Source organism: Antedon mediterranea, chromosome 6 (genome assembly GCF_964355755.1).
Source record: "Antedon mediterranea chromosome 6, ecAntMedi1.1, whole genome shotgun sequence".
Classification (NCBI taxonomy): domain Eukaryota; kingdom Metazoa; phylum Echinodermata; class Crinoidea; order Comatulida; family Antedonidae; genus Antedon; species Antedon mediterranea.
The window spans coordinates 21,852,650-21,876,699 of NC_092675.1; the positions used below are offsets into that span (position 1 = coordinate 21,852,650).

Below are 24,050 nucleotides of genomic sequence, written 5' to 3' on the forward strand. Positions count from 1 at the left end.
TCTGCATCCTCATCCGGCCAATAAGAAATGCCAGATAGAAGTTGAATTCACTACTCCGTTACACACCACTACGTTGCCCACCACACGTTGAGTGTATCAACAAGTTGTATTTTATAAATGATCCGTGTATGTGAAAATGTAAGACTTCTATTACTGAGCTAAGTATCATCAATACATGCTTGGTATTGAACACTTGTCCCTTACCTGAAAAAACCCTGGTGGCATACCAGGTGCACCGGGCATTCCATCATTTTGTTGCATTTGACTCATGACAGGACTTGGCGCTGATGCACTCTGTAAGATAAAAAATATGGGTGCAAATTGAACTAAAAAACAGTCAAAATCTCAATTTTTCTAAATAAAAAGCGTATTTTTCTAAATAAAAAGCATATTTGTTTAATTTTTAAAACGGAAAGCAACAGTATGGAACAAGGGCAGTATAGGCAAGAATGCCATTTATTAGTTATGGAATGATCTTAAAAAGAGAGTATAAAAAAAGCTTGTAAGAGACTGCATTTTAAGCAATATGATACATACAATATGAAAACAGAAAAGAAAATCTGAAATGTTTAACAAATACATTATAAAACAGAGGCCGAGGTAAACTCTAGGAAAAGCAATGTGTAAAATTGTGTATTTTTGTCATTATGGACACTTTGTTTAGGCCTGGCACAACATGTAAAGCCTTTTTTTTTTAAACATTATTTATAAAATACTCTTCCTAGATACATTCAACTTCATCATGTCATATAATTGTACGACCCATAACCAGGGTAGACTTATGATGCTTCTTTTTAAATGTCATGAATCTGTTTTCTGTATTTATATCCAATTAACAGATTGAAATACTATCATCTGCTCTATTATACTCAAACATAAGTTTCATTCTCGATGAACCTTGAACAAGTTATAGAGGGCTTCATACGGCAAATCACCGATGCATAATATTTCTACAGTTTTAATGTGTTTAATAGAACACATCTGGTCGAGATGAAAACGACAAAATGTTATATAAAATATATAATTATGTAACAACAAATCAAAACAAACAAAAGGTTTGTTAATAGACATTATGTTATAACAATCGCTTGTTTAATTAGTTTTATGTAAAACTTCCATTAAAACATACTTAAACAGTAGGATGCCGCTTAGTATAAAATAGGGCCATTTTTAAACAATTAGAAGTCTCATAAATATTATTATTTTATTATCCGCCACCCTTATAATGAGTTTAAAGGGGGGGGGGGGGGCAAGGCAAGTTTGAAAATGGAGGCAAGGGTTAAACAGAAGATGCACTGTATTTTAAAAAGACGTTTATTAAACAAAATGAGAGATGAGGGATTGATGTAAAAAGCATGAAGAAATATCATTTTTTTTGACAGGTGGATTTTCCTTTGTTTAGGGGATGGGAGAAGGGGGTATGTCTGATAGGATCATAATAAAATTATAGTATAAGATATTCAGTCTAAAATTTATATCCATTAAAAAACAGAGGGATGATGGATAGATGATGGAAGAGTCAAGCAATGCCCTTTGCTTTGACTGGTAGCTAGTATTATAGTATTGACCTTTGTTTAGCAAGTGCTCACACACAAAGGGAACCCCAAACCATACTCTTAAAACCATTACTGTTACATAATATTCAGTGTTAGGTCAATAACTTAAAAAGATACACCATCTTTGTAATATTTACTAACAACCTTATAGGCTGCAAGTTTTGAGGCACTTGAGACTTCCAATGATAATTGCACATGGTGTTTGACTAAAAAATATGAATGAACTCGGATATCTATTTAAAATATTCCTTGTCATTAGTTTCAAATAATAATTTTATGATTTTTAATTTAATAGCTACAATTGTATACTGTAGTTATTTTACGATCTTTTAATTAGCCAAAAAATAATTATGATACAATTTATTTAAACAACACTATAAAATATTATATTTATATTATATTTTTTTTTTAAAGAAAAAAAGAAAAGAATCCAAAATATTTGTTATTACAAATAACTGATGTTGAAGCATTATAAAACTTTAAAAAATCTTATCTCTTGATATCATAATTACATTTTAAATTGAAGACAGATATCTGGTAGGGATGAATTATTTTGATGATGTATAGCATTTTCACCAAGATTAACGACTGTACAGTTTATCAATTATTATACCTGAAAAAATATATAAAATCTATATATAAACTAAAAAATACAATATTTAAGGGTCTATGCCATTTTTCTATGCAATATTTTCCAAAGTGTATTACAGAGAGGATTCCTTTGTGTGTTGGTCATATGATTAGGGACAATCTACAATGATTGAAAATAGATGGAAAACAAGCACACAATGAGAAGCGTTACGCATCACTGAATTTACACAGGAAACCCACAATAATAAGAGTAAGTCAAATTGGCAGAATACAGAATTCTTAATGATATTTGACAAATTATATAATTTTTTTAATTAGTCATTTAATCTTTTTGTGATTTAAAAACTAGATTTTAACAGTATGTTTATCATCTCCAAAAATGCACACCTATTAATAATTCTCAAATTGTGAATAAACCGATTTTAAGCATGTATTGTATGTATTGTAACAAGAGTGACAAAATTTGACCAATTGTTACTGAAACAGTTTGCATATATTTTCATATAAAAAACATTGTGTTTATACACTTAAAAAACATGCTATATAAGAAGGGCATAGTTGCAGTCGAAAAATATGCAATAATCATTATTTCGCATTACCGCTAAAAACTACACCCCTAATAACAGTTAAATGAATTTCTGTCAATCAATTGTTTTAATGATTTTGGAATACCATATTGCACCTATATTCACAAAAGTGCAATGTACAGTACCAGCATCAGATGCGAGAATCCGGTATCAAAAGCTTTTTCTGGCTCACCCGTGTAATCTGCCACATTTGGCCATATTTATAGTTATCTTTTTATAATTTATTTGACTTTTTTTATTCTGATGATTCTCCATTTTTCTGGAAGTTGGGTGTCATCACGTGAGGAATAAAACGATTTGGTGATCTTCGTTTTTCCCTTAAAAATTGCAGACTTTGCATATTATGTCATTGCTAACACACGACTTATATACTTTATTTATTTATTTTTAAACACATCCGTTGCAACAAGTTCCAACTTCCAGATTGTGTGGAACTTTTACGTGCAAAAAGAATAAAAATAGAAGTAGTTGAGTTTCATCAAAGAAGCAACAAAAAAATAGTAGTTGGGTTTCACCAGTGTATGCATCAATTAGGAAAATGCGTCCGAACAAGTCCTTTAGGTTATCAACTGCTCAAAAGTTGTGGCAATGCCTTTACAAGATATTATTCCACAAATCAACCTCAAAATAATATCAGAAAGTTCCAAATCAACCTTTAAATAAATTCTAAATAAAAATCCAAACACTAAATAATTAATAACACTCTTTTAAAAAAATCTATAAAGATTTAGTAAAATGTAAATAAAATCTGATTTGAATAATGATGATATAATAAATATCATTCTCATGTAATATTCATACTGTGTTATTCTACTACCAACACTCACAAGTTTCACCTTGAAATGGACATCTCCATTATCAGAGTGGGGACATTTTAGTAAGAAGATAAAACATTGAATCATAACAGAGAAGTACAGTCAGGCAGAAGAATTGTCGCCATCTTGAAATTAACCAAAGTTAAATTTCAATACAAATGAATTAAAGCATTCATATTAAGAGTGAATATATCAATAAATACCAATAAAGGGTTTAGTGAAAATGGGCTAATAGAGAAATATGCTGAACATATAAATTAACCAGCTAAGATTTCCACAGCTTAACCCAAATTACCAGCGTTTCATACTAAATTATATAAAACCTGTAAATATAAATATAGAAGTTTAAAACCAGTATGTAACTTGCTCATACTAAATAACCAAATATCTGACATAATTGAAAACTGGCCTTTCTTGATTCTGGCATCTCTTCTATAAAAAAATAAAAGAGTATAATAGTAAAGTATGCAAATACATTTTTAGGGCCTGAAAATCTATGAGAAAGTTCAGGTAACCAGAGAAACTAACCAGAGGTTCACAAGAAGTATACCAGTAGGTAACCATTAGACATTTATCAGTTTTCCAGTAGACCAAGGCAGAGATATAAGTATAAATATGATTGATTTTAATTTTAAATACTTGAAAGAAATTAACCAGTATAACCAGACATTCAGTACATCAAGTTAACCAGTATGAGTATGGCTTAACCCGTTTATAGACCTATAGGTATTTCAGTATACTAAAATTATAATCATTGATCCACAAACTTGTTTACAATTTGTTAAAAAGTATAACACTAAACCAAGAAGTTAACTAACTGTATAAGTAAAGTAACTACAGCAATTAACTGGAGGTTATAGTAAAGACAGAAGTATTAACCAGATGACTTTACACATTATTGTACTGTATTTTTAATTAAATCATCTATTAGTTTGTTTGTAATTTCATTGTTAAAAAAAGGCGCCATGCTAAACGATTTTCAAATAAAGTTGTTAACCTGAAGTGTGGCGTTTTGATGTGTCCTTTTATGTTGTCGTATTGAAGCCTGGAGTGAATAAAGGCTCTTACAACTAAATTAATTATGCATGGGAACACAAGCCTACTACTATTAATATGAGTGTGGAACATATACATATTAAACATTTTTGATAATGTTTGTGTAAAGTACTACAAAATGAAAAATGTACCACCTAATTTTTTAGCACACAGATTTGAAATGTAAAGAAAAAACTATCAATTTTAACAGCCTATCTGGGCTGGAATCCCTCAGTGGGCTAAAAAAAAAGTCATCTTTGGGCCAGACAAAAAGCTCAACAAAAGAACTGTAGCTAGATTATTCTTAAATTGCATTGTTTAAAATTACAGTATAATAACTAGTACAATCTACATCCAAATCTTGTTTCAAGATAAATAAAGTTTAAAACTTTTAGATGCATTACATAAAATGCTAAAAGTTACTACTTAATAATTCTTTTTAGCACAAAACAAGCAATATAGATTCTAAAACATTTTAATTGGCTAATCCTTTTAAATTTATGCTGATAACCTTTGAACTTTGTAATCAGATATTCCAAAGTACAAACTACAATATACAACATATTCCAAACAAGTGATTTATTGATAAATATATTGGATACCAAAATAGAAAACGAGTGCCAAAAACCTGTACATGAGACGATTATGAATTAAATGTGGTAGTGGCACTGTAGCTTTCCAAATGCTTGTTTATCCTGGGTCCTGGATTCAAACCCCTTTCTGTACAAAACTACAGTAACACCACCTGGTTGAATACAGGTACAGTATTTTAGCATTTTGGCACATACCATCCTGACATGGTGCTTGATTTAGTTTTATGTGTGGCCTAGTGTCACTTTCTAAGGCAGCCCACCTGAAGGTAGAGTATCACATTTTTGGATAGTAACCATGGTCCCTATTAAGTATTTGTTTAAATAGCCAAAATAGGCATCTCTATGAATAAATAATATAATGCTAACGTCTGGTTGAAATTTCACTATGCAAATGTCAAATAATACAGTACTACTACTAGTGAATTGAAATCTGTATATTCAGAAAACCAAACTACAAGAAGTAGGTTTTTTCCAGTAACATCTACCTTTTTCTTTTTAAATTTTCACAATCATGATTATTCTAATTCGACAATTACCATAATCAATTTAACTGAATAGTAAACTATCACAAGAACAGAACATTTGATATGATAGACATTTATATTTAAATCAATAGGCCTATGGTTAAAGTAAACCATTGAAGTGTACATATTGCCCTTCCTATGAATCCCAAATTCAAACAAACAAATCTGTATAATAATAATAACAATAACTCCATTTGCTTGTTGCAGAAGACTGACGCTATATCTTTAACATTAAACAGCAGAACAGTATACAATACAGGAATACAATAGCTACAAAAAGCTTAGTGTGGCAAACAGTCAAGGGTGGGGCCTCAGATTCTTAAAAAATCAAAGGCGATTATAAAGATTGGATTATGGACCAACTCTCGCCGCATTGCTTGTATCCTTAGGCAAGATACTTTACTTACGTTTGCCTCTCTCCACCCAGGTGTATAAATGGGTACCCGGTTAGATCAAGACACAAATTTGCGCTGATTACTAGCTGCATTATGGGAGTATGTTTCCATACGTGTTTGATCCGAAAAATGACTGGGGTAATAATGTACAGCGCTTAGAGAGAAGCTTGCTTGTAGAGCGCTATATAAGAATGAACTATTATTAATATTATTATTAGGGTGGAAGTCTCTTCAGATTACTTTGGTTGAATGGTACTAACAGTACTGTCTGTATGTACAGTAGTACATGAATTCATGTTTTAATCATCTTAGGTGCAATAATACAATTAATAAATGTTTATGATTGATTGGAGCAAATATTTTCATGGAACGGAATAGACTTACTCAATGAGGTAAAAACCGAATCATGCTTTCAATTAATGTGCTCAGATTTCTGTCGCGGTAGTACACTAGTAGTAGGCATTATAAATGGCGAACTCTACAGGTGTACTTACTACCTTTACAATATAGACTTCTAATTTGTGACTACCTACCATACACTTTTCAGAGGGGCTTTCCCATAAATGTAGATCAAATCAAATATTTGAATAGTTTGTATGTGTTTCAGTACGTCTGTAATTGGGCAAAATTGTTGGAGTACCTGGAAATTCTGAAGTACCAGACAAACATACTCAATTCATAAGAGGTAAGAATAGAATGATGGGCAAGAACAACATAAAGCTGTGATTAAGCAGTTCTGTCCAGATTCTCAATACCCTCCGGAGAACCTGAAAATTGGATGTAAATTGCACCTAGCATGACTAGGAGATACTAACTTTATTTAACATAACTTTTAAAAAATGATTTTAATATATAAAAATATAAAAGAGAAAATGAATGGAATGGACATAATATCTATAAACACTGAAAGGTTGTGAAGAAACATAAAAATAAATTATAAGTTTATGATATTAGAAACAATGAATTCAAACCTTTATGTTTTTACCTTTATGATAATATTGTATGCAAATGAGATGCTAATTAATTATGTATGTATGATTTACAAGAATGTTCATAATAATATATTTATATTTATTACTTTAAAATCATAAAAAAATAACAAAATACATTCTATAATATTCCTTATGAACAGATTACTGGTAGATAAAATATTACAATATTAATCAATATTACAGTTAGCTTTTTAGAAGTTTATGGTACCCTATACAAAAGTGGTATAACCCATTGCCTGAAAGGTCAATTGCCTGAGGCATACAGCAAAGCAAACTAGGGGAGGACTCAACAATCTTTACAGATCCTTAATCAAATTCGTATTGGTCCCATTTAACAATTATATCATTATCAAGGGTCTATATTATGGAAGAATTGGTTTTCAAAATCATCAGTTCCATTCTGTTCCATCTTCTTTCTAAGTTTTCTTCACAACAAACAACAATTTAACGATCATTGCACCAAAAAAAGAATTAAATCTTTGGGGATTTCAATTCAAAACATAAATTTGAATGCATACATTAACAACCTTTGAAAAAACTGTTTGTTGATAAAATGATATATTTGTTTGCAGCATGTTTGTGGTTTAATATATTATCATCTTGTTATTGTTACTCTTCAACTTTTAACAGTTTATATATGTACAGTATTATTAAAATTATAAATCGTTTTTACTGCAAAATTTATTCATAATTAATATTAGGAATTACAATGCAACAGTTGGTCTATTGTTAGTACCGGTAATTAATTCAAGTTTCACAATCCATGCGCCATCAATGTTTATACCACGCAGGAGAATTTTTTCTAACTACAGTACAACATGCATCGGCATGTCTCGATTGTATATCGTGGGAACATTAAAATCTGCCATTGTAATAAAGTATCAACAGTACTCGTTTAAACAAATAGCTTTGCATAAAAAGATGTTGGAAAGTTGCTTGGAAGACACAAAATTACAATTCTGTAACATGTTGTAGCACTTGTGAAACGTTTGTGCTATCGTCCACGCAAAAAACGCAATGTAACTTGCGAGCCAAGTCCTCAACAATTTTAAGCCTCTGTTCACATTGCACTAAAAAATGAAAACCAGCTTCCAATTAACACTTTGACTGCCAAACACGAAGATTTTCGTTTTTGGAAACACAATGCTTGACTGCCAAAAACGAAGATCTTCGTTTTTCGCGTTTTTTTTCGAAATCCTTTAGATAGGTTAATTATTGGTATATACTATAAATATGAACACTATATTCGGTCTGGACCGTCAATATTTTACAATTTGAAAGTAACTAATCTGGTTACGAACGACTGTCAAAATGGTACCTGTCGAAATAACAAACACCGCGCATCACAGTAGCGCGTAGAGCGATGGCTTGGCGCATTGTGTATCGGTCGCGCGCTAGCTATGCCGCCGAAGCATTACAAAGGTTTTTGTGGATTGACATGTTTGTTTGTTATCTGAATAAAAAATAATGGAGTCATTTTCAATATGAGGTCTTTAATTTTATTATTGTATGTATACCCTAATTGTTTTGGTGTTTTACTGAAAGTGACCGAGTTTCACGCAACAAACTTATTTTGAAATGGTATGGTTTTTATCAACAGTTTACTATCTCCTAGGCCTAGGCTAGTAGTACTAGGCTAGCCTAGCCCTAGTCGTAAAACGGTTCCGGACCAACTTTAGGCCTGGTTAACTAGGCTTGGTGTCTTTACTATGTGGATTTTGGCGAAACATTGATGTAAGATTTATGATTTATAAAATGTAATACATTTTTCGATAGTGATAACTTGTTTTTATAGGCCTATCGGTGCCGTGTAAGTAACTTTTTCGTTGTTTGTTGATCTCACCGGGCGATATTTTCATATTGTGATTATCTCGACTTTCTTGCGCGAAACTACGAAAAATTCAAAAAGTGGGTTACTTTCATTTTACTATTACGATTTACATATTGCGATTTAAAAATCGTTCTTGGTACCATTGTAAAGCTAAAATCTTTATGATTATTTTAGTCTAAATTACATATAAATCAGATTACATACATGGTTTCAATCAGCTTTAATAAAAACATCGAATTGGGCTAAAAACGCTGGCGGTGGCAGTTTCTAACTGGAAAAACCTCTGGCAGTCAAAGTGTTAATAAACATTATACACTCTACTGTAAAAAATTATTATTAATACCGGTAATCAATTTCAGCGCAAATAATTATCATAATCAGAACCAATTTTCGTGTTAAATAAAAACAAAATTGAATAGAATTCAACCATATTCTTTTTAAGTAGTGCTGAAAACAATCTCCCCTATTACAAAATGGACTATACTACACTAACTATTGAGCTAAATGCTAAGCTCTGATAATGTCAGAAAACATGCTAACTGTACAACATACTACAGTAGCAAATAATATGCTAATATGTCTTCTTGCCATAGAACCTCCTTAAAAACGTTTAAATCTATCATAATTTACAGTTAATGCTTGGCACCTATATTTATTTATTTCATTATTTTAAAACATAATAATAATATTGCTTTCCCTCAGTCAGAGGGGGCAGGCAGGAGTGGGGACATTTGAACAACTATAGATTATGATTTTTTTTAATGTTATTTACTTTGTTCTGCTATACCTACAGTAGTTATACTGTAGGGTTCTCATTAGGATAAATAATTCTATAAAGGACCAACACAAATTTAGCTCTGGAGACACATTCAAACGAAGTTGGCACATAATAGCCAGGACAGTATATACCACTTTTGCGATTTCAAAAATGTGAAATATGCAATATTTAATTGAATTGTAAAAAACATTTAATATCTCATCATTTCTTTGTTTATCGATCATTTAAATCTTGCGCAAAAATACTTCATGGCAGATCGTCAATTAATACGTTGCTACTTTGTTGTACTATGGTAACATTATTTTTCACACAATGGGTTCATAAACGATTTTAAATATAAAATAAATATTAAAAATAAATTATTTTTAGATTTTAAAGAAATTAGTAGAAATGCACTTTTAGTTAAAGCTAACATTAACAAGAGAACATAAGATTACCGAAAGATTCAAAGAAGTATTCAAACAGTATAACAAATACCAAATAAGTGTTTCTTTGACTTAAAACCCCAATCCCTCTCACTCCCATATAAGGGATACTGTAGTCCTCTAAAGGGGACACTTTCCCATGAAATATGAATATGGGAATATAAATGTGATAAAGTGACCATTACACTATGGCCGTGAACCACGGCCATCTGTTAATCTGTTAATTTTGTGTTAAAAAAAGATTTAAAATTTAGTTTGGTTGTCATGACTACTGTGAAACGTCTTTTCAGGTAGGTTACCAGCTTAGCGTTGGTCATGATTAGTGACAAATCCAACAACCAATAGATTTGTTTTATTTTGAAAACGTCATTTAACCAATTATTTGAAATTTTTACCATTTTTTGCAGGAAAGAAAGTTAAGGTAATTTTGTAAAATTTTGTTTACAATTACAAAAGTTAATTGCAGAAACGAATCCTTATAGATGATAGTGATTAGTATGAGAACAAAGTAAAATTTCAAAGAAAGCGCCTGAAAGATCATCGCTGAGGTTAATCGTAAATCTTCATCAGAATGTACACTAAAGTTTATCGAAATCAAAAACATTTTGAGAGATGCTCGATGCTGAAACGGTTTCCACGGCACAATTGTGGTCTTAACTTAACGTCATCTCAGAAGGTCACTAAATGGCGTGAGCATTTGACTACTCTGTGTGGATGATAATGACATCATTATACAACCACAATGATCACCAAATGAGAAATCCGTTTTAGTTTTACTACAAATTAGGCTGCATGTGATTTTTGTTTAAAATCCGGTTTTCAATAAAACTGTTTTTTTTTTAATTTTCTATAAAAACAGGTCGCTAAGATTTTTAGAGTAAGTAGAGTATAGTAGATATGAAAGCTTAACAAAACCTAATAATAATCTTATTTTGCACCGGTTTCCATAAAAAAAATAAGATTTTCATGCGCACTAACACAACAACAATGCAATGAATGAAAAATCATGTTGTAAAAAGGCTGAAACCTTCAATTTTAACAGTTCACACTAGGGGTAGTGTGTACTTAAAACACAATACAATAAAATCTTATTGAATTATGTTCTTACTGGTATAAACAATAATAACATTTAATACACCTTCCATAAATACAGCATACAGTACAAACCAATAAAAACATTGAATTACATTACATAAGAAACAATCTTTTGCACATTACTGTAAAACGCAGTGGTTAACATGTACAGTAGAGTATTTAAACGATATACAGTATTTGGTTTGATTTTCACACCAAAAGAAGTGTTTCTATTGGTTGAAATACTGAACGCTTGACTAGTCAATTACAGTGTATGATAAATATTACAAATAATTTATTAGAAATATGATAATTAACACAAAAAAGTGATAGATTTACAAGTGAATTTAAATATCAATTTATTGGTAGAATAATAATTATAAATCTGTTTCACTTTCCTTTTATACAGTACCATAGCAATTAAATTATATTTAAATAAAAGAATCATTTATAATAAATTGTATTGATTGGACAAAATTCCAAATAAGATGAGGACATATTAATTTGATACTGTTGAGCATGCATACAATTGAGAACAATATGTAGTGCTGTTCTATCGTACCCACCGGAGGGTGTTAAAGAGTCCCTGTCCAATCAAATTTGAAAGCCCCAATGGTCTAATGGTTAGGAAATGGTTCCGAGTTTGTATCTCGGTTGGGGCAGTTTTTTTCTGATTCTCAGATTTCCTCATCTTTATTGTTTCAAAATTTTATATACTGGATACTGTACATTTTATAACAGCACAATGGGAATACTAAATGAACGTTCATGGTTGAATTTCAGTAAAAACATTGCACATTTTCTGGTTTATATAAAGTTACATCAGGTATAACTGTAACTGGTCATAATATTAGTGTTACTGTACTGTTAATATAATTTAACACTGATAGTTACTAATTATTTTAAAGGACTGAAAATAAAAAATTATCTTTCTTTTTACAAATTTCCTGTCATTCGACAATAAAATGATAATAATATGAACTTAAATTGAGCATTGGTTTCCAATGCGACTAACACAATTAATTGACATTTACTGTATCTTTGAAGGAATACTTTTGTTACAAGTTGGCTCAATAGAAAATAAATATAATCAATTAAATTTCTCGGAACAAGACATGTGCATCAAGTGAAACTAAATTGTCTAAATGGCTTATGTTATGTTAACATACAGTATTGCGCTTTGTAAGCACAGTGTGTAACATTGGCACATAATATTCTCAGTTTTAATGACCCATTGAATCTGATTTTAACTCACTGTAATAGGTCAAGGGTTAAAATAACTCTTGAAAATACAATTTTAATTCACAATATATTTAATAATAATTGTGTTTAAAAACATGGTGTTTTACGATTGACTAAGTGTGTGTTCTAATATTGTTTTGGTCTTAAAAAAGAAAATGTCCATGATGCAATATATCAGGCAAAATCAACGTACATTAGCAGCATCAAATGGGTGACATTTCTGGCCATAATGTTGCTCACATTCAGTATGTATAGAACAATATATTGATTGTTCAATCTGTTATGTCAAACATGCATAATTACATATAGGAGAATAGTGCATTGGAAAATAATAGAAAACACAGAGCAAGTATACAAAAGAGAAAACAAAGAAATTTACAAGGCTAAATTATCTATTGTAAAAAAATTGAGTTAAATACAGACAAAGATGAAACAAGAAGGTAGAAACTAAAATATTGTATAAAATAAACAATACTGTTTGCTTTAAAACAATTTTTAAGTTTAAAAAATGGTATGAAATGCTAAAATTGATGTATCATAAAAATGTATACCACATGATATAAAAGTCTGTTTTATTTGATTTGGTTTAATTGAAAGGTACTTGGAGCATGGATTATAGGTCCATGTTTGGAGAAAACATTTTTTAAGTAAATTAATTTTTATATTAGGTTTCAACAAGTTAAAATTAAAAATGCATTTTGTGTGATTATTTGGTCATTTTTAGGGGACAAAAACATCTTTAGTATTGAATATGTAAATGACTTACATAATCATGAAATGCCTTGGCCTCACTTGAATGTTCACATGTTTCTCGTCTTTCTGGTGCCGCACAATATAAATCCCAAAACACACTGAAACAAAATCAACATAACAATGTGTAAACTAAACTTTAAATAAAGTTGCCATAAATAACAAAATAAAAAACTTATCCTTCTTTACTCACTGAAGTACTATATTATTCATTTTGTGCATAATAATCAAATAAATATACTGTGAATATATTATATTGTATAGTAAGCTAAAAACAGCAGACAAAAGAGTTCAATAAAAAAGGACAGTAGAGATTTTTATGCGAGGTTTAAGATTCCTTTGTGATTAATGACGAATAAAGTTTTACTTTGACATACAGTACAGTAGGTTAAGAGCCCATCATTACTTTGTATGTAACAAATCTACAAATATTATTATTATTATATCAAAATTTATAAAGCGTCAATTCAAAGGCCGAGGTACAAAATCAAAGGCGCTGGGCATGTTAGTGGTCGAAAAAATGAGTTTTGAGCAATTTTTTAAATAAGGCAACAGAAGAGCAGTGTTTAATTTGTGGGGGGAGTGAATTCCAGAGTGTGGGTGCTGCAAAAGAAAACGATCTATGACCAAAGGTTTTAGTGGCTAAGCGTGGAACAGAGAGTAAAAAATCATCAGATGATCTAAAAGTCCGTCCAGGAACATAAAAGGTGATTATTTGATGGATGTAAGCAGGTTGGTTGAAAAGAAGTGCTTTAAAAGTAAGGAGCAAGATTTTAAATTTGATTCGATTGTCAATCAATGAGCCTCTGCTTTCATTAGTTTGTGTTTGCACAGTTAAATTTGAGGATATCAGTATTCATATTTCATTGCGACGTGTTATTCCACAAAAAAGGGAGATTTTGCATCAGTTTATACTGTAAACAAAACTGTTTTTTTTTATTTGTTTGGGAAAGAGGTTGGTCAAGAGGAAAGGAAAAATATGGTACATTTTTTACCCATTACAAAAAAGATTAATATAATGGAATATGTTTTTTTAACACTAAAGATAAATTGAAATCAAAATTCCATTAAATATTTTCATTATTAGGCCTATGTAAAGAAAAATTCCAAATAAACGTTTGAGTGAAAACAAGACGTCAAAAATCAATACCATAAAACACTATAGAGGGTACTACCAAAAACACTATAGAGGGCACATAAAGTTACGAATTTGTTTTAAAGTAATTTTCAAAATAACATAAAATTGATAAGCTTTAACTTATAGAAGGAGTATACAGAGGAGGCAACAATTATGTATCTACAGTTAATGTACCGGTAGTATACATGACATTTGTTATTTTATACAATACATGGTAGTACCAGGTTGACCATAAAGAACTCTATGAGAGAAAGGGTTAAATTTAATTTTTTTATTATTATTTATATAATTATTAATTATTTTAGGTATTATATTCTAATTACTATAATAACAATAATTATTATAATAAATAAAATATTCAAACTTCTTTTGGTTTCAAACAAAGAAAAAAAGTAATAAACAAAAAAAAGTTAAAAGAATACAAAATCTTGGGTTTATCCATTATGATTTAGGGGTTGGAAATCAACTCTCTAGGCAAAGCTGTATAAAAGTTATTGTTCTCCAGCATATACTTACCACCACCAAGAATGTAAGAACCCAGGAGGCTCTCCTAACGTTATGTTTTTCTCCCATCTTATCTGTATAAAAAATGCATAAAAAATTTTGTTTAAAAAATTAGCAGTCTTTTAGTATAAATAAATAATAAATTTTAAATAATATTTATAAAAATTCATATTCTTTATCAACTTAATTTTATTATTAGCGATGTTTTGTGTGGTGTAGCATAAGCCAATGTTATTGTTTGTTCCATTCAGGGATCGGCTCAAAAATGTGTGTCGGGTCAATCTACCTACCAGGTCAACTTTTCAAAAGAATAGAATTTCAGTAATTTATAACAATAAACTGATCTTACCTCCGAAAGAAATGTTTGTGCTGCTTTTTGTGCCCCAACATGGAGTAAATATTCATATACATACAGTGCTAATCTGAAACAAAAATGTATATAAATGTACTAATACGTTTAAATTTTGAATAAGATAACGGAGATGAACAATAAATGGAACAGCAAAGTAAGATGGTGGACACAGCACAGTTATTTTCGTATTCAGCGTAAACTTAACCGATTTTAACCGTTCAAAAGCACAAAATAGCAAAACAAATAGGTCTGGATTCATATTTTGCACCAGAATTTTGAAATAAAAAATTAGAAACTTACTTTTCTCTAGCTTGACTGTCCGACGGTACTGTGGACCCTTTTCCTTTGGAGTACATGCTTCGCTAGTTGAACTGTCACGCACCTGTCAAGCGAGTGAGGCCAACTCTGACCTCGTCTCTATGGCAACCTTGAAATAATCTATAACGTGATTGGTTTAAATAAAAAAGAGTCATCAAGTTTCTTGAAACTGCTGAACAAAATTGATTGTGATCGAAAAGGGTACGGTATACAATTCGCTTAATCAATTAGGTGGCCAAATATGTTTTGATTGTGAAATGAAATAATATTATATATTGATATTTCAACTTCTTTCGTTAATTGAAATTAATTTTTTTTAATTGTTTTTATTATTTATCCAGTATATACGTTCTATTGAAAATAACCTTTCATCATTTACCTCATTTGTACCATTCCACTCATAAACATTACTGTCATTATTTTGTGGAGTATTTATAATCTTATGTTGATAGTTTAGTGCCCTTTCTAACATTCTTTGTATTTAAAATGTGTGTATTACTTGAATTTATTTTGCTTCTCCTGGAGATATAATTTCAAATAAGTAAATAATATAATGCAAATAGTAAATGTAAGTATTACGTGTACTAAGCGTGGTTCCCACTAGCGACGCAACACAAGGACGTAACGCAACGCAAGTGAATTGACCAATCACAAGCGATGGCTTATTCGCTTTTGTTTGCTAACTGTCTATAACTTCGCTTGTCATTGGTTAAAACGCTTGCGTTGCGTTTACGTCCTTGCGTTACGTTCTAGTGGGAACCAAGCTTTATACACAAATCCTTTACAAAAAGTATTTGTATGTTGAAAATTACCTTTTTAGCAATTGCCTCGTGTATATTTTTTTTAAATATGGTTCTAGTAGGTATCTAAAACTTTTAAAACAATATTTAAACTTTCTAAATCCATAATTTAATCTGATGTTTTATTTTTGCTTAATTTCAAAAAGTAGGCCTACGCCTATAAATTGCCTATTGATCAAATCATAGAGATAATCAACAAACAGTTGACGGAATAGAATCATCACTTTTGAAAGGTCCTCCTTTGAAAGAGGGGGAGGGGTGAATCTCTCAAGAACAATAAATAAGCGTTGGTAATTTTACACATTTTTTCCTTTTGTTATAAATAAATTTTCAATTTAATCATTTTAAATATTTTATATTTTATTTATTTACTAGATTATTTAATTTAATTACAGAAATGTACTTTTACTAAAAAAAATGAATTGAATTCATAGATACAATGAGGCGAGCAAAGCATCGAGTATGCAAATAAGATCTAGAAACTACTTTGTGGGCGGAGTCGGTGTTTAAACTCTGCAGATGCATCATGGCTTCTCTCTCGCGCGCGAGACTGTATGTATGGATAGGATCGAAGCGCGGGCGTGTGTGGTCGTCGTGGCGGCTCGACGCGACGACGGCGGCGGGAGAGAGAGAGAGAGAAATGGGAAAACCCAACCTGTTAAGCGCGTAGATAGGGGCTGGCCCCATGAATACTGTATAAAATGACCTTCCTGACTGAGATTGACTTCAATACATGTCTTAAGCATTTTATTGAGGTGTCAAATAGTATCAATGATACATGGGAATTGGTGACATTCGAAGAGGTAGGCTAGGATAGGCCTTTGTAGAGAAAAGGCAATTACCATCACACACAAACGGCATATAGGCTAGGCCTACTATAGCCTAGCTAGGCCCTTGCATACAATAATTTTACAGTACAGACGTACTGTACTGGCATGGTAGGTTGCCCAATCTGGTGACTCCTCCCCTACTGTAGTAAGGTGGTCTGGCCCGAGTGAGGGAGCTACTGTGCCTAAATTAATCCAGGGATAATAAACAATTTAAAAAACTTTGAAAATTGTGTACTTATAATTTTTCATAAATAATAAGTTTGAGCATGGAGGTTTATACGTACCTACGGTGGCCCACAACTGTCGCGCACACTATAACACAGAATCACACAATTAAAGAAGGAATCACACAACACAATTAAAGAAGAAATCGCACAATTAAAGAAGAAATCGCACAATTAAAGAAGAAATCGCATATAAACAAAAGAAAGCATGAAAATATAAAACGAAATGCACAAATAAAAAAGAAACGCGCAATTAAAGAAGAGCTACTAAGCACAATTCAAGAAGTCCGCAACAAATTCAAAAGCTCCTCGCACAATTCAAGAAGTCCGCAACAAATTCGAAAGCTCCTCGCACAATTAAAGAAGTCCGCAACAAATTTGAAAGTACCTCGCACAATTAAAGTACAGTAGTCAGTATGGAACGCCATCGCTGCCTCCGGCAGCAAATTTTAATTCTATTCGGCTCTTTTACTATTACGTTCGGCTCTTTTAGCATTCAGCGCATTTCTATTCGGCCCATTTACCATTCGTTCGGCTCTTTCAGCATTCTGCGCATTTCTATTCGGCCCATTTACCATTACGTTTGGCTCTTTCAGCATTCGGCTCTTTTTTATTCGGCCCATTTACCATTACGTTCGGCTCTTTCAGCATTTGGCTCTTTTTTTTCGGCCCATTTACCATTACGTTCGGCTCTTTTTAATTTGGCCCTTTTTTATTCGGCTCTTTCTGCATTACGTTCGGCTCTTTTTGATTTGGCCCTTTTTATACGGCGCAATTAAATTCTAACCTTTTACATGGGGTCAAATGGAAGAAAATCAACGGCTGGAAATGAGTCTATGAAAAGTTTATAAAACATATAGATGCAGCATGTAGAGTGTTTGGTTGGTTGAATTAAATGAATTTGAAGGCTATTTCAATATGACTAATCATTTTATTGACATTACCAATGTGTTAGAGAACTTGCAATTGTCCCACCTTATTGACCATTTTGAGAGAGAAAAGGTTTGATTTATGGCCTAGGCTAGTAAGGCCTAGCCTAGTGTCAGCCTAACATTTAATAATAATAATTTACCCTTTCTCTCTAAAAATTTGTTAAAAGATTAATTAATTTTTTAGGTTATTCAACCCATCTTTAATCGGTTGGCTACTCATGGTTGGCGCCATGATGATGAAATGTTTCCAGTCGTTGATTTTCTTCTATTTGACCCCATGTCAAAGGTTAGATTTTAATTGCGCCATATGAAAAAATGGCGATTTAAAAGAGCCCAACGTAATGCAGAAAGAGCCAAATAAAAAAGGGCCGAACGTAATGGTAAATGGGCCGAATAAAAAAGAGCCGAACGTAATGGTAAATGGGCTGAATAGAAATGCGCCGAATGTTGAAAGAGCCGAATGTAATGGTAAATGGGCCGAATAGAAATGCGCCGAATGCTAAAAGAGCCGAACGTAATGTAAGAGCCGAATAGAATTAAAGTTTGCTGCCGGAGGCAGCGATGGCGTTCGTAAACTTTTCATAGACTCATTTCCAGCCGTTGATTTTCTTCCATTTGACCCCATGTAAAAGGTTAGAATTTAATCGCGCCGTATAAAAAAGGGCCAAATCAAAAAGAGCCGAACGTAATGCAGAAAGAGCCGAATTAAAAAGAGCCGAACGTAATGGTAAATGGGCCGAATAAAAAAGAGCCGAATGCTGAAAGAGCCGAACGTAATGGTAAATGGGCCAAATAGAAATGCGCCGAATGCTAAAAGAGCCGAACGTAATGGTAAATGGGCCGAATAGAAATGCGCCGAATGCTAAAAGAGCCGAACATAATGGTAAAAGAGCCGAATAGAATTAAAGTTTGCTGCCGGAGGCAGTGATGGCGTTCCATACTGACTACTGTACTTTAATTGTGCGAGAACTTTCGAATTTCTTGCGAACTTCTTTAATTGTGATTTGTGCGAGGAGCTTTCGAATTTGTTGCGGACTTCTTTAATTGTGCGAGGAGCTTTCGAATTTGTTGCGGACTTCTTTAATTGTGCTTAGCTCTTCTTTAATTGCGCGTTTCTTCTGTATTTGTGCATTTCGTTTTATATTTTCATGCTTTCTTTTGTTTATATGCGATTCTTCTTTAATTGTGCGATTTCTTCTTTAATTGTGTGATTCCTTCTTTAATTGTGTAATTCTGTGTTATAGTGTGCGTGACAGTTGTGGGCCACCGTATATACCTCCATGGTTTGAAGAGATCCCAGTTTGAAATCAATTTTTATTTTTATAAACAAATTAATATTTTACTAATTTTAGATAATAAAGAAAAAATAAAAAGAGAAATGGGATACTTGGAGTCTGATTCTGAGAGCTGAATTTTGTCGGTATTTTTTTTCAGCAAGTTCGACACACGGAAAGAAAGCAGTATTTGGTGAAAAAAAACGTTCCAAGATTATTAGAGAGATCACAGAAAAATATTACTAATGACACTGTTTTTCAATGTGAGGAAGATTTGGAAACAGTCAAGGTACTTTTCAATGTCAACATTCATGGGTCCCATCATGCCTAGCGACAATTATTACACCCTGCATCGTGCCTGCTATCTGCAGTCTCATGTATCACTATGGGATGAAGGTTTCTGTCAGAAGATACAGCAGGATGTTTAATTTTGCTAGATATGATACCACCGCTTGTGTATCGGCCGGGGTAGAACTTGGAAAAGAGAAATATCAAGAGAATGCATGCAAAGGGTGCTATAAAAAAAAATAATAAAAAGATAGTGTAGTGTTTCATAGAAATTTGTAAATAATTATATTGAAAATAAATCATGGGATTGGTAATTGATATTGTTCAAGAAATATTGTCCCCCTGAATAAAATAACTTTTTATGCTGAATAAAAATGTTGCTATTACTGATTAGTTATGCACACGAATTGCATGGAAAAAAATCAGTCATCAGCCAATGTTAGACAATGGGTTATTACTTCAATTTAACCATTTATTTATCGTATCATATTTTGTCTTTTTAAGTTTTTTTCTATGGAAATGATTACAGTATTGAAATGTTTGATGTTTCATCTTATTTTTCAGGTTTTGTGGGACTATACATCTTTCTTTCTGATTGTTTCACAAACCTTCTAATTCATAAAGTTTGACATATAAATGAAATATCTTGAAAAAAAAATTATTATGAAATTTATTTCTGTGCATGACTTCTTGTAAGCTTAGCATTTTTTTTATGATAAATTACTGTATTATCTACAGCATTTTATATATTTAATTTAGGATGATGTTTTTGTTGCAAAGTCATCAGACAGTATACCATGTACATTTGAGTATAATATTGTTTATAGCCACAGCTATGCTGTTCCAGTACTGTACTTCAATGCATGTAAAGCAGGTAAGATAAAACTTAAAGGTGGTGTTTGTGTAGGCAGAGGTGGTCCCAATTCCCCGGAAGTTTGCATATTCCTCCAATTTTTAGGCCAGTGCCCCTGTTTTTTAGAGATAGCATAGTGTTGCCAAAATATGGATGGAACGGAAAAATAGGGCCATTGTATAGCGGTCTTTAATTGGAGGGATACCTGTATTTTATAGAATGTGTATAGTTAGTTTGAGCTATCTAAAAATCAGTGAAAAAAAACAATATTTTTACTTTAGATGGTCAACTTTTAAGCCTGGATGAGGTATGGGAGATGATCCCTAAACATTATCAAACACGTTTACAACATGAACAGTGGACTTTTATAACGCAGCAGGTAAGATTATCGTTATCAAGTTTAAAGTTTGCAAAACAATAAATGATTGACTAAACTCAGTAGGTATGGATATTATATAAAAGCATCAATGTCCTTGTTCAAACAAGAGCCCTGATAACTCATAAAAATAAAAAATTAAATTAATTTTAGAAACAAATATACAAATAATAGCTTTTATGATATTTCAATTTGAACGATTAACACTGTTCTATTTGACAGGTGGAGTCAATTTAAAACAACGAATGAGAATGCTTGTATTCTTTAAAAACTTGAATGATTAAAGAATGAGTTATCCGGGTACGTCCCCTGAACTTCATAGTTGAAGGTGGGGGGGGGGGGGCTGCACCTGAATCATACAGGTGATTCACCACTTACTTTTTCCTGGTGCCTAGTTGGAACATGGAAGTTGGAACACCACATTTTGGAAGTTGTTTTTCTTTTTAAAGTTTAAGTCAAATCACGATTATGTGAAAGTTCCCCTTAATTATAGGGGTGGGTGTGCCCTTAATAGAGTTCTCCCAAAGGGGTTCTCTGTTATCATTTTTGCCATTTTTATTGCCTTGCCTTCAATACACATGGACTGAAATTATTCTATCTTGCTCTTACTGTACAATGATCGATATAATACATTTAATCAATATTATTTTATTTCCACCAATAGGAGCACCCGATTATAGGACGACCATTTTTCACATTGCATCCCTGTCATACAGCTGATCTCATGAAGTCAGTATTTGCACACAACAAACAAACAGGGTAAATGTTTTTGTTGTGAAATATGAAATTGTATATGTACCAAAATGTGCAAGTGAAAATATTAAAGATAGGTTGGCTCATTACATGGCTTGGGGACAGCCTCAACAAACTTGGAAACCAAGTGTCGAAGTCTCCAACAAATAGATTTATCCAGTCTGGCTGCCAGTGCATAAATTACTCATGAATATAATAACAATAGTTATAAATAACCTTATTTATATTACATTACCATAGTAACAATATATACAGTATCATTGCAACCATTTACTGACCTTTAATATTGATAATTACATTTTGTTAATTCAGATCATATTTAGTAAGCTGGCTAAGTTCTGTTGGACCGGTTGTTGGCTTGGACCTGCCATTGGCCTTTGCTGCACTGTGTGGAGAGTGAAAGTTTGGCCAGATTACCAATTGGACCCATTATTGATCTCAGCCTATAACCTTTGCTATTACTGGTGGAGCATTGCAAAGATTGTATGTTTGGGAAGTTATTCATTCCAACCTAAAATAGGTTCAAGTTTTTGCTGTGTGGAGAGTTAGAGGTTACCACGGTTTTTTTTAGATCATTTTCAGTGGCAACCTACCACAGTTATTTTCTAACTATTTCAGTATCCTCTATGGTATCCTCTATTGTCTATGAGTATAAAATACAATATCATCATTTGTTTGTAGTTACAAATATTCAACTCATTCATTTAGTTTACTTAAAAAATACAATTGATGCCAATCTTTAATTCTATTTCAGACTGTTTATTACAATCAATATATTTCATAAAGGTGTTTTTTTTCTAAATTAACAAAATATATTTCTAAAAAACTGCTGCCTAAAACAGCTACATTTCTTTTAAATTTACATTGGATGTGTTTGAATACTTTTTTCCACATTGAGAATAACCAAACAATATTTTATATATTATAATAGTAATATATATACAGTAATATGTATTGAAAAAACATGACATAAGTGGTGGTATTAACACAAGAGGCCCATAGTTAGAAATTCTAATTTCTAATTGTTTAAAAAAGCAAACAAATTGCTTGTTATTGTTGCAATGTATTTAAATTTTATAAAAGAGGGCCCCAGAATATCAGTAAACTGGAAGCGTTACTCTCTTTAAAGATACTGTAGTTAAAATAAAGAAATAAAAAACTCTGGTTAACCATCAAAGAATTATCTATTCAATGTTCCCCCGCCCCCTTCACTATTGGCATTGTTCAGATGCATAGGTAATGTGATACGATAGAAATATTCCCATACTGATGTATTTGATGTACCTGTCAAACCTTATTCAATGGTAATTCTTTCCCATGAAAACCTTAGTTAATTTTAATTTATTATAAACACATTGGTATCAGCTGCTATAAAACTATATTCTATTTTGTACAAATATAAATTATACATTTGCAAATCTGAAAATTGCTCTTAATTTTTTTTTTTTTATCGGAATACAATAGGGAGTTTTCGCAACCTTACGAATACGATAGCGGATACATTATACATTTGTGAAACTTTTGAGTTAACCCTTATTTCATATTCGTAAAGCGTATTCGTGTTGACGAATATCACCAGTCGTATTGGTAACTACAAAACGAGTATAGTTTTTGATCCATTTTGCATTTGAATCAGGAATGATTCATGATTATAATTATACTTTTATTGAAAGCAGTTTTTAAAGTCCTCACTCGCTTTGATGTTACGCTAGGCCTAGGCAGCCAAGCAACACGTACCTGCGCTTCGCTCAAATTTACCGCAGTCATATTTTGGACGGCGCCCTTAATATTTCGTTCCCATGCGAAACAGATTTTTACTGGCTTACGAAAAACGAATACGTGTGCGTGACGTATCCGTTTTCGTTATCTTATTCGTAAGGTTGTGAAACTCCCTATTCGACATTCTACTAAAATTGATTTTCTATGGTATTACATCAAACACACCGCGACACTCTGTCATGTTCTAAGTATGGCATGCCTGGATTAACCTGAATTAGTATGTGCACCTTGCTATGTTGTGCATATTGAGAACAAATTGTAGTGCCATACAGTCCTCCTATTTATATCCACAAAATCACTAACATTTTTAAATGATTACTAACATTTTTGCCTTTACTTGTCAATATTTTATGATGGATGTACCACACTGACCTATGAATGAATGGCTCCATATAAATGATTATTATTAATAAGGTGTTCTGAATAAATGTGTCAGAATTT

General features: G+C 31.9%; 3 protein-coding genes across 8 annotated transcripts in view; 2 read left to right on the forward strand and 1 right to left on the reverse strand.

Moving 5' to 3' along the window:
• Positions 1-15,560, reverse strand: part of LOC140050937 (single-stranded DNA-binding protein 3-like) — a 48,605-nt gene extending 33,045 nt beyond the window's left edge. For all 6 annotated transcript variants that reach the window (XM_072095947.1, XM_072095945.1, XM_072095948.1 and 3 more), the window contains exons 1-5: positions 15,483-15,560; positions 15,180-15,252; positions 14,843-14,904; positions 13,205-13,289; positions 205-294 (exon numbers count right to left, since the gene is read on the reverse strand). In XM_072095947.1, coding sequence (XP_071952048.1) covers positions 205-294; positions 13,205-13,289; positions 14,843-14,904; positions 15,180-15,252; positions 15,483-15,538 — 366 coding nt within the window. In that variant the 5' untranslated portion in view covers positions 15,539-15,560. The remainder of the gene's footprint in view (positions 1-204; positions 295-13,204; positions 13,290-14,842; positions 14,905-15,179; positions 15,253-15,482) is intronic.
• LOC140050935 (neutral amino acid transporter 9-like) overlaps positions 1-24,050 on the forward strand; it is a 74,407-nt gene that overhangs the window by 21,088 nt on the left and 29,269 nt on the right. The gene's annotated exons all lie outside the window — the stretch shown is intronic.
• Positions 16,881-22,592, forward strand: LOC140050939 (ubiquitin-like-conjugating enzyme ATG10). Its single transcript, XM_072095950.1, has 6 exons — positions 16,881-17,103; positions 19,721-19,849; positions 20,608-20,722; positions 20,983-21,080; positions 21,742-21,836; positions 22,143-22,592. Exons 1-6 carry the CDS (start codon positions 17,002-17,004, stop codon positions 22,228-22,230), a joined length of 627 nt encoding a protein of 208 aa, XP_071952051.1. The 5' UTR covers positions 16,881-17,001; the 3' UTR covers positions 22,231-22,592.